Source organism: Furipterus horrens, unplaced genomic scaffold, assembly GCF_987537825.1.
Source record: "Furipterus horrens unplaced genomic scaffold, mFurHor1.1.pri manual_scaffold_5, whole genome shotgun sequence".
Taxonomy (NCBI): domain Eukaryota; kingdom Metazoa; phylum Chordata; class Mammalia; order Chiroptera; family Furipteridae; genus Furipterus; species Furipterus horrens.
The window spans coordinates 52,022,906-52,035,139 of record NW_028327175.1 but is presented as its reverse complement, the minus strand read 5'-3'; the positions used below and the strand labels follow the sequence as shown (position 1 = coordinate 52,035,139).

General features: G+C 33.5%; 1 protein-coding gene across 10 annotated transcripts in view; it reads left to right on the top strand.

The window, feature by feature from the left end:
* The window catches only part of SSBP2 (single stranded DNA binding protein 2), a 234,429-nt gene that overhangs the window by 138,713 nt on the left and 83,482 nt on the right, over positions 1-12,234 (top strand). For 8 of the 10 annotated variants that reach the window (XM_090276445.1, XM_090276441.1, XM_090276442.1 and 5 more), the window contains one exon: positions 9,263-9,352. The exons of the other annotated variants lie outside the window; for them this stretch is intronic. In XM_090276445.1, the coding sequence (XP_090132571.1) occupies positions 9,263-9,352 (90 nt within the window). The remainder of the gene's footprint in view (positions 1-9,262; positions 9,353-12,234) is intronic. 10 annotated transcript variants of the gene reach the window in all.

Genomic DNA, 12,234 nt, shown 5'->3' with positions numbered 1-12,234 from the left:
CCATATGACATCAAAGGACAATGACATAAAAATAAGCCTAAATTCTAAATGTTTCTAAACGTGATAAACTATATATATACCTATATATATATATATATATATATATATATATATATATATATATTGATTTGACAGAGAAAGAGGAAGAGAGAAACAGAGAGAAAGAGAAACATTGATTTGTTGTTCCACTTCTTTATGCACTCATTGGTCGCTTCTTGTATATGCCCTGATGAGAGATGGAACCTACAACCTTGGGATGATGCTCTAACTAACTGAACTACCTGGCCAGGGCTAAACTATATATTTTTAATTTTTTTAATTTATGTTTTTATTGCTATTCTATTACAGTTGTCCCAATTTTTCGCACATTGCTCTCCACTGCCCCGCCCACCCCAACCTTGCTCCCACAGTCAATCCCCACCCTGTTGTCCATGTCCATGAGTCCCTTATACTTGTTCCTTGACTGACCCGTCCCCTTCTTTCACTACTCTCCCCCAAACTATATAGTTCTAAATTCTAGAATACTTAATTTATTCAGTACTAAAATATAATTACAAAATCCTTTACTTGATAGGTGACCATCAAAAAAATGTAAACAAGATTTACATTAATAGCTTTACTGGAGGAAATTCAGTTACATTTCTTTATGTAAAAAAATATTTTTAACAAATAGTAGAATCTACATAGGAAATTTCCCTTTTTCTACTTTATTGACTTCTCCTTTTATCTTGATTCTTTCCTTTCTTATGCTTACATTGGCATTACTTACTCTTCTTTTTCTAGCTTTTTAATGTGGAAGTTTTGGTCATCTTCCTCTGATGACTAAATATCTTACAGATCTCAGATCAGTGAACATCAGTGATTACTACAGAGCACTGCAGTTGAAGGTTAGAAAACGTGGATGAAGTTCGGCCAAATGTGTCTCAACCACTCACTGTCCAATGAAATTTATTTTTTTAATTTTAAAGTAAATATCTAATCATGATTGTCTTTACCTTTACTTCTCTGTTCAAACATAAAGTAATGACTGTTTGATGAATTTCTTATTTTTTAGTCTAGTTAACTGCATTTTTATGGTTATTGTCCTTAGGATCTTTGTTAAAGTGTATTTAGGTTATCTCTCCACCAAAACATTACACAGATATAAAAGCACCCTTTGCAGGTATCCCTTAATCTCTAGGTTTATATGTGCTAACATATGGTAATGTTTTAATTTGTTTTGTGGCAGCAATTAAATAGTTTCAAACACAGTGGCAGAAGTAGGTAGAATTTATACTCTGTATTAATAAAAAAGATTTAGGAAGCTGGTTCAGTGACTTAGCACAGTTTCTAGTTTGGAGCTGATGTAAACAAGTATTTTTATTTATTATCTTATTATTTTCATTTTGTGTCTCATAATCCATCTGTTATGCCACTTTTAAGAAAGCAGTAACTAACGTCTTTTAAACTAAACAGTAATATTTCTGCTCAACTTACTTTCAAGTTCTCTTTTTATCCATAATAACAACTTCTTGGAGACAAGAGAGATTTTTAATGAAATAAATGTTGAAGCTTTAAAATTTTATCTTAGTATGGGAATCACCCTACAATTGTGATATAATGAAATAATTTGAAATATATATTTTTAATCAATTAGAATACCTACTTAAGCATATTTATTTGTTCTAGATAAAACTAAGCTTTTGGAAATTTTTTATGTTAGATACCTATTGTTTCAGATTCAGCTGATAATGTATTAAAGGAAAAAACTCAGAGTCATTGACTTTAAATTTCTTTCTAAAAAGCTGTAAATTTCAAAAGAAAATATTTCAGAGGAGATATGTCTTTTGTGTAAATATTTAACTGACTCATAAGGGATATGACTTTTTAAAAGATGAATATATAATAATTAACTTCTTCCTGGAAAAAAATCAAACAAAAATTGCAGTGATTCATGCTAGTGATACAGAAATATACTTCCATGGCTGTAATCTGTTCTGTGACAAAAGTTTTTTTAAAAAAACTTAACTAGAGGTTCTGGGTAATGAAATCAGAAAAGTGTGCCTTGGATTCTCAGACAAGGCCATTTTATGATGATAAGAGTAAGCAAATGAGAGAGGTCCTACAGCAGACAGTAGAGTGGAAGTGAAGACAGGTTAGTAGATCTGCCTTGGAGATTTTGGAGACTGGTAGCAGGCAGCAGGCAAAAGTATGTGCAAGTGGTCATCATTTGGATGGTATAGAATGAGTAATGGGAACGCTCTGCAGGTGGAAAGTACTATGCACCGGGGGTCACATGGCAAGAAATAGAGTGGAGACCTAGAGAGGGAAACTGTTGGCATCAAGGGACTCCAACTGCAAGTAGTGAGGATTCAGCTGTAGAAATGGAAGTCTAGTGGCAGAAAGTATTCTTTCAGAAGTAATATCAGGAAAGAACTCAACAGAATGTGTTGCTCCAATCTCTGAGACATTGAGATCCTAGTTAGATAGAAACCAAGGCTGGAAGCCCAGCAAATAGAAGTAAGAAATGGACCCTCTTTGGGCACAAGGGTTGACTCTGCATTCTAGTTACTTTGAATCAGTGTGCAGGGTCAGAACAGGGACCATGGTGGTGAACTCTAACCTATGGTTTCAGTTGTCTTTGTATTTTCCCTACCCTAGGAATTAGCTTGGCTAGTGTCTAGATGGGATTCATAGAAACTTCTGTTAACAGTTAAGAAGCTATATTCCTTCATGAATAAGAGAAAAGCGGGGTCAGAGGTCTGGCAGACAATTATAACTGAAGAAGAGATGCTGCATGTGCCATTCCTCTCACTATGCTTCCCCACTCCTCACTGCAGAAAGGCAAAAAAAAAAAACAAAAACAAAAAAAAAACTGATTCACATGGGCTCAATTCAAAGCCATTAAAATAATTGTGAGGCCAGGAAAACCACAGAAATAAGCTTTGTTAAAGCTGGGAGATATTTTTATTTTTAATCAGAACGGAAAATTTAATTAAAATGAGAATATTAGCAAATACATACTGTAAACCAGGTCAAGTGCAATTACCTTTAAGGATCCAGAGGTTCCTAGTTTCTAGATGCCCAACGAAAAGTGTCCTTCAAAATGAAATAGTCATTTGAGGGGAGAGGTGTATTATAATAGTGTTCTACTGCTGACATAATAAATTACCACAAGTTTAGCAGCTTAAAACAACTTAAATTTATTATCCCACAGTTCTTTAGGTCACTCGGATTTGACTGGGCTGATTTCTGTACTCCAGATCGCACACAAGGCTGAAATCGGTGTGGTGGCCAGCTGGGTTCTTATCTGGAGGTTCTGGGAGGGATCCGCTTCCAAGTTTGTATATATTGTTGGTAGAATTCAGTTTCTTGGGGTTGTAGTTGTAGGAGTCAGCCTTGGGCTGCTCTCAGCTTCTATAGGTCACTACCACATTCATAGGCCCTAGCATTAGCAGATGTATCTTTGGGTGGCTATTCTGCCTACCACAGAGGCAAAAAACAATTTTTTTTTAAAGGATGACTCATCCTTAATTTCTCTTTAAAAGAGTACTTAAAATACCTAGACTCTAAAAAGAAGAAGCCCAGGGGTTTTTACATTGAATCAATAGTGTAGGGAAAAAAAAAAAAAAAAAATGAAGGCTTCCACCTAAGCCTTAAAAAAGGAAAAACTAGGGTAATGACCAGTCTGTAACAATTAAAAGCTTGTAAAAGAGGGTACAACATTAATATTCCTAACTTCCTAACATCCTTCTGTTTAAACTATGGTATTTTGAGGTACTGTTGAAGGTTACTTTATTGTTTGACTAGCTGTTAATTTGTGGATGGGGGAGGGGTATTTAATGGAAAAGCTCACACATATGGTGGCCCACAGTGTGGCCATGTGGCCATAATGTATGCTTATTGCTCCAATAACAGTTTTCATAACATCTGAAATTCATACGAAGACAACAAATGCTTCTTGAGGGCTGGACTTTATAAATACAATATGTGAATGATAAGATTGTTATTATCAATATCCCCATTTCATTTTTAAACAGAAAAATTTACATGCTATTAATATGAGTTTTCTTAATAACTCATAATCATCATTTTGGGGAGTATCCACATCAAACTGAAAATTTTATATGATCAGAATGAATGTTTGCATCTGAGAACAGCCCCACACACATAGTAAGCACCTAATATTTTGGATGCATGTACAAATATGAAGATACCACCTAGAACTTAATAGTCTCAAAATAAACCCTTTTTTCTTATAACTTACCATTTCTGATTAAAGTTGAATATAAAATTCAAGGAACCTGAATTCTGAACCTGGAATTATGGCTGTGGTCCTGAAAAATAACAATTAAATCGAAGTCTGCCTTCTGAAGTATTCTTAAGAATGAAATCATCACTGTGTTTATTGGGGTCTTTTGCATTTCTCTTGTACTGAAACATTTTTTAGCATCAAGCACTGTTTCCCTTCTTTTTTTCTGTAATTTCCTATGCTTCTTGTGTTTCCTATGTAAAAGTTATCATTTGTAGAAATTGCCTGCTCATCAAAGCACTTTTTTTCTTCTTTATGGCAAACATCAGCTGTAATTTTTAGATGACCAACTCTTAGCCATCTTATATTTTTAGGGGCTCCTTCTTCACTGATGTTTCGTTTTTGCTTATTTGATTTTGTTTTTAATGCTATTTCTGGGTGTGTCCCTCATTTTGGAAGCCTAGAAGTTTGAATACTACTCTCTGGATAATTAAGATTTTGTGAAAACAGTATTATAAAATTGTTTTGTGTGATTTAAAAACAGGCCTAAAAAAGTATCACAACAAGTAATCATGCTGGTACTCCAGATTTTCAGAGGGTGACTGAATGAGATATCCTGGGGTAGAGTATGTGATGCTAAAAAATGAACTTGTATAGTCAATGCAAACAAATGCCCAAAGATAATGTAAGTGATTTTTAGATTGTTTCTAGGCTCTGAATTTCCAAAACAGAAAAACTGGTTTTTCATAGTCTAAAAATTAAAATGTTTTATATCTTTTTTTTTCATTGAAATAAGAGTTCTTTTTAAACTTAAAAATATCTGCATTTAATTTAATCTTAAATTTTAAGGATTAGGTTTGTCTTAGCATCTGGTCATATTTTATAGCTATTGACATAATTGGCATTGTGTGTGTTTAACCAATAATAATTGGCTACAGTTCTGTGACCATGGGAGAAGGGGAAAACGGATGTTTGTGGTCTACTAGCAGACTCTCTCATGGCTGCTTCAGAGGACCCTTTTACCATATGTGAAAGTAGTATGTATATGAATAAAACTAAAGAATCTCAATGAAATGAAGTGCTCTGGGGAAAATGTAAATGAATACAATTGAAACAAATAGAAGTAGAAAATAGAAAAAGAGTAATGATCATAATTATTTCCAAACTGTCTTTGTGTTCAGGCAGTTTTGTTGCTGCATATTTTTTTTAACTTTCAAAAAGCAGATAAGCACAATATTATATAAACTACTTCAGAGCATTATCAAAGACAGTTTGCCATCCAATTCATTTTGAGAAGATAGAATAATCTTGATTCCCAAGCTTGAAAATATATAATACAGCAAGGAATGTTCTAAACCTATCTATATTTTGAATATAGATATAAAATCCTAAATAAAAGTTTAGCAAATATAATTTATTAGCTTATTAAAAGGGTCACCCATGATATTCTAGCTTATCTCAGAAACACAATGACGGTTTAAGTTTAAGAAAACTATCAGAATATGATTACTTATATCATGCTTCCAAAAGAAAAACCAAATAACACTCATCAAATATGAAAAGTCAAAAACGTTCTTTTTTTAAATTCCTGATTTCTTTGAAAATTGTTTTTAGAATACTAGGCCTAGGAAGACTTCTTAGTATGATTAAGAATATGTCTTTGACAACACCTAAAATATTTAACTATGTTTTGCATTAAAATTATGAAGATACCTACTATCATCATTTTATTTTTATTTCTTTATTAAAAAATTTATATTACAGTTTACATTTAATATTGTTTTTATTATTTTCTGTTGTACAGCACAGTGGTTAGATAATCATATACTTTACAAACTATTCCCTCTAATATTTCCAGTACCCAACTGGCACCATACATAGTTATTACAATATTATTGACTATATTTTCTATGCTGTATTTTACATTCCTATAACACTTTTCTAACTACTAATTCCTAACCCTTATGACCTAGTGATTCCACTTCTGGGTATGGGGGGGGGGTCCAAAACAGAATTATCTTCTGGAGGGCGGGCACCTTCTAGTACAGGCTTTCCCCTGTTAGGTGAGTGTTCTACGAACCCATCTGTATTAGTGTACTAGCTGGCGTTATTGTGAGAGGCTGTGTTCGGCTTCAGTGAATTTTTTTTAAGACTCAACGCATTGCCCATTTCATGATGGGTGATTTACAAGCACACCTGCCCACACTGCGCTGAGTGTTCAACAGTTTTTGACCAAAAACGGCATGACCCCCATGCACCACCCTCCCTGTACAGCCGATCTCACCCCAGGTGACTTTTTTTTGTTTGTTTCCCTGGTTGAAAAAAGTTCCCAGAGGGAAATGTTTTGCCAGTGTGCAAGAGGTGAAACAAAAAAATAGCAGAAGCAGTAAAAGGCATTATTTACAATAGCCAAGATACTAATTTGAAAGAATATATGTATGTACACCTATATTATTGCAGCATTATTTACAATAGCCAAGATATGGAAGCAACCCAAATGCCCATCAATAGATGAGTGGATAGAAAAGCTGTGGTACATATATACAATGGAATGTTACTCAGTCATTAAAAAAAAAAAAAAAGAATGAAATTGTACCATTTCAACAGCATGGATGGACCTAGATGGTATTATACTAAGTGAAAAAAGTCAGCCAGAGAAAGAAAAATACCACATAATTTCACTTATATGTGGAATCTAAAGAACAATATAAATGAACACACAGAACAGAAATAAATTCATAGATACAAAGAACAGAACAGACTGATAGTTGACAGAGTGGAGGAGGGTTAGGGGACTGAGTGAAAAAGGTGAAGAGATTGAGAGGTGCTATTACCCTTTTAAATATTAATAATAAAAATGAGTTTTTCTTGCCCAGTCTCTTCTTCCTCACCCCTCCCTTTAATCCTCTTTCCAGTTTCTAATAAGTGTATCACTATATTAGTTTCTTTATTATTACCTTCACAATTTTATCTAATTAAAATGTTTTCCTATTCCACCTAATACAGATTTTCTACCTTAATTTCCCAATATATAATTAGGCAACTGGTTCTCTAACATTCTTAGTAAATAAAACTATTATTTATTTAATATATGGAATCTTGATAAATGCTAATTTTGTTTAGCAATCAATTGCATCCTAATTTTATTATAAGCAAAATTTTATTGTATGCTGGTTGTTTAGAAGCCTCCATACTGAAGTATATATAACTTTTCTTTTTATCTTCTGGAGGCCACTTGTGATAACTAAGGCAAAAATAAAAACTTTTTCAACTTTTCTTTCAGATTTTTATTTAAGAAAAGAAAATACGCTGAATTACAGTATACTTCTGTGTCCTTAAATTCAGAAATAGGGAGTTAGAAAATAAAAGTATTTTTTAATTCAATTATATAATAATATTTAAGGGAAAGGAGAAAGTGAAAAATGGCGCTGGACATATATGCAAAGGAAAAATAAATAACACAAAAAGAGGAAGGAGCAAAGATTGACATATGTCATCTTAGAGGGTAGAATGATATAACCATAAAAAGTGCAAGAGAGGAGAATATCACACAGACTTAAACAAAGGTAAATATACAACAACATGAAGAAAGATTTTATAGTGACTCTCTAAAGTTCACTTTAATATATCCTTGGGAAAGCAAATAACCATTTCCTAATTAAGTTTATTTGAAAACACCAAACTTGATATATTAGATTTATAAAAATAGGTGAAATTATATTAGTGATTTGGGATAATATAAAAAAATTAAAAGTAAACTCGTCACTCTCAAAAAAATCCTTGAAACTTAAGTCACATGACAAATTATTTAAGAGCAGTTAGAAAATACATACCTGAAAATATATATTAAAAGCATAGAAATTAAGTCATTACAGAGACATTTTCAATGATAATATTTGTACACTTGTCCTGAACTTTTATATATTCAGTTTACTTAGAAGAAATACTTTAAAGTCATATCATTTGTATGTTTTTCTTTTTTTTACAAGAAAGATAAAAATAAAAAGCCAACACTAAATAGTCATGGATATATTGCATAGTGAAGGATTTTCCATGGTATTCTAATGGAAATTCACACAAATCCAGTGCAACTAATAATGCTTGGTAGCAGTTCTTAATATAATTATACAAATACAGTAGATCCAGGATTTGTTTTGAGTTCTTTTCATAGCAGAACTGTTGGATTTGTACTAATCTGTCTTTAGCATATTTCTGGTTCCTTTTAGACTGTTCTGAGTGTTTGTAATATGTCTAACCAGGTTGAGAGATGTAAGAATTACATCTATGTAAGAATTAAATCTAAAACTTTGATTTGATTACAAAGAGTCTGGCCCCAAAGTTTTTCATACTCCTATGTAAGCAAGCCCTAGGATTCCATGAAAGTGTGAGTAAAGCAGACTTCGAATTTTTCAATCTGATTTTTTTCATAATCTGTTTATATGAGACTAATCTCTCCAAATCTAATTCCTTTCTCTTGTTCAATGTCCTAATTACTTTTTTTATACTCACCACCTTATTTTTGCTATCCCATTGTAGTCTATCAGAAAATGAATAAATAATGTATGTTGCCACCTATAGGCAGAAAATTAATTACACTTGTTTATGACATAGAAAAGTGTAATCTAAAGAGTTCCTTTTTCCAACTCCTGTATCTACCATTTTCAAACTTCTTACTTATATATTTACCTATTATTAACTGATGTTGCCATTTAAGATGCCTGTGCCTTAAAGCATTTGCTCAAACTTACCATTTTGTCATATTATTTGTCTTTTATATATCATCAAAATATAGCATCTTATTAAAGTTTTGTGACTTCAAAAAGTTTAAAGAGACCTGTTTAAATGAAATAACTTTTTAGTCATATACTAAACTAACTGTTGTATTGTAATTCACCTCTGTAGTGGGGGAAGTTACCAGTATTTGTTCCCAGGAATGAAAAGCCTCCCCCCCCCAACTATATATTATCATTAGTCTTTGGTTTTGTGCCTTCTCTGTAATGATATAGGTTTGTTTCTCCTTTATTCTTGCAGAGTGCTGCAGCAGCTCCCAGTCCAGTGCTAGGAAACATTCCCCCAGGAGATGGCATGCCAGTAGGTCCTGTACCACCAGGGTTCTTTCAGGTACTCAGAGACACTCTGACTAGGAATGTTAAGGCCTAGGAACTCCTGTTTGATTTTATTTAAAGATATGAAGGAGAATGAGGCTATTTTTATTCTAAGGTAAACATAATGCTGTGCAGCCAACTCTTGATTATTCAAAGACCTGTTATTTAGTGTATAGATTAGCCCTTCCTTCCTGTATTATTGTAAAATGTTATTCATGTATTTATTTTGCCATTTCATTGTTTAAAGAGAAAGAAAGGAGTTGGAATGGAAATTAGCCCATTAAGTTAACTGTAGTAAAAGGGGGGAAAGAAGGGGAAGGGCCTAGTCAAGGAACTAGTATGAATGACCCACGGACATGGACAACAGGGTGGGGATTGACTGCGGGGGTGGGGTGGGGTAGAGGAGAGCAATGGAGGAAAAATGGGACAACTGTAATAGGAAAACAATAAAAAAATTTTGGATATATATATAAAAAAAGTTAACTATGGTAAAGATTTGGTGTGAGAAAAGGCTAAAGATGAAGTTCTGATATGATATAGATTTTAAATATCTAAGCTAGCCATTATCACCAGAGACTAAAGATAATCAAGATTTGGCTGTACTTTTAATAGATGACAAAATCATAACCTATTTACTTATCAAGATTATAGGCTATATCAAAATATTTAAGAATCATCTTTGAGGCTTTTAAGCTGAAATTTTATTAATATCATTACATCACATTTTAAAATCAGATTTTGAGATATGTATGTTAGTATTTTAAAATTTAAATAAGACTATTTATTTTAGCAATGATAATACGATTTTAGAATTATAGTACAGCCCTTTTAACTCTGACAGTTTTCTAACCCAAACCAACAAAGATTCTGAAGTTGTCTTTCTTACTACATAGTTAATTTTATAACATTCTGAGAAAATTAGCAAGAATTTAAGGAGTTAAAAACTAGAGTTGGAAGGCATTACATGAATTAATATAATATGCTATAATAATAATAATTAATACAATGACTGCTTACTCTATGCCATGCTTTGTTCTAAATGTTTTACATATGTAAACTCTTAGTTCTTACAATAACCGTAGGTGTGAAGTGTGTGTTACTATCATTCCCACTGCACAGTTGGAAAAGCCAAGGCTTGATAGATAAGTGGTTTGTGTAAAGTCAAAAAGTAACTGGGCTGGATTCACAATAAGGCTTTCTGGTCTTGTGCCTTTAAGTTTACATTTTCAAGTTCATAGTCAATCATTACTCATAAAACATTTCTAGCTCATTTTATTTTTTTCCTCATGCTTTTATTCCTCTTGCCAATGATGAACATCAGAAGAGTTTACTTGTACAAATTAGTAGAAGCGGCCTTTCTAAGTGGCACTTTTTCAAAAAGAGGGTAGTTTGGATAGGAAGCCAAATTCTTCTTAGGGTTAAGCAAGTGTATAAGCCTATACATTTTCAGTTTTACATTTTGTATAATGAACTATTCTTCCCATACCTGCCTTCTGCCTTAATCTTGATACAAGCTGTTGAAACAGTTAAATTTGTTTTCATTATTTCAATAGGATAAATAGTCGAGTACTACTAGATGCCAGGCACTGTAGCAGACATCTAAAAATGAGTATATATTTTATGTGTCTTCCTGAAGTTCATTGTCTAGCCAGTGAGGCATTATTAAAAATAAGTAACTGTAATATAGCAAGATAAGTTCTGTAACAGAGTAAGATGTAAAGTTCAGTGATGACCTAGAAGAGAGCTATTAAGTCTGCCTGAATTGGAGCTAAGGGTGGTTTAGAAACAGTTCTTCAGGGAAACCAGCAGAGGGTTTCAGGAAGCGGGAAGAGTATAAGCAAAAGTGTGGAGTCATCAGAATAACTGTGCAGAGGTGTTCAGAGTAATGCACACAGAAAGTAGAGGGAGGGGAGGCAGGAGTTCCTGGACTTGAAGTTGGGAAGATATTTCTATAGCATATTGAGAAAGGCCTTACTTGCCATGTTAGGAACTTGAATCTTTTTTTCAGTAGGCATGGAAGAGCTATCAGAGATCTTTAAGAAGGGTGGTGATCTCAATTCAAACTATAGGTAGATTCAGGTTTGTTAAGCACCTATGATACAGTTGATAGCAAAACCCTTGCCCTCAAGAAAACTTATGGTATAACTAATGAAAGAGAGAAAAGGCAATTAGAGAATAGGACGAAAATGTCTATATTAAACGAGTAGTGTGCTCTCAGAGCAAATCAGAAGGCCACTAAACCCAGTCTTGGGAGGGGCATTTCAGGGAAATACCTCATTTTCTGGAACAGGAACCACAGATGAGGAGTAGGGTGGAAGTGGGACAGATGATGTTCCTGTGGGACCTCCACTGAGCATACAGGTTTAAAGCCTAAAACAATGACCTAGGCTAGAGATAAAAATGGTAGGATTAGCTTCATATTAAGGGCATTTGAATCCACCGAAGTACATTAATTATCCAGGGAGAAAGTACAGAATGAGAGAGTAAGACGATATGCAACAGAACTCCAGAAACACTAACGCTTAAAAGAGGAGCAAAGACAGCAGCATCCATTAAAGAGACCTGATGCAGACGTATCGGTTAGTTGACTATTACAGTAGCCCAAGGAAAAGAGTTTGTGGACATATTCAAAGGAGTGGCAGTGGGACGGGAAAGGAAGAAGCAATTCAGTTATGTTTGCTAGGCCTCAGCTGATTAACCAAATTAGGGATAAGTGAGAAAGAGCTGGAGGAATCAAGAATGAGTCTGAGGTTTCTACTCTGGGCCTCTGGAAAATTTTAACATCTTTATCTGACTTAGGAAAGAAAGGAGGTAGAGAACGTTTTGGATATGTTCGAGTTTGATAACACATCATTCTTCTATCCAGAGAGACCATTTCAGCTAATCCCAAATCCTCTT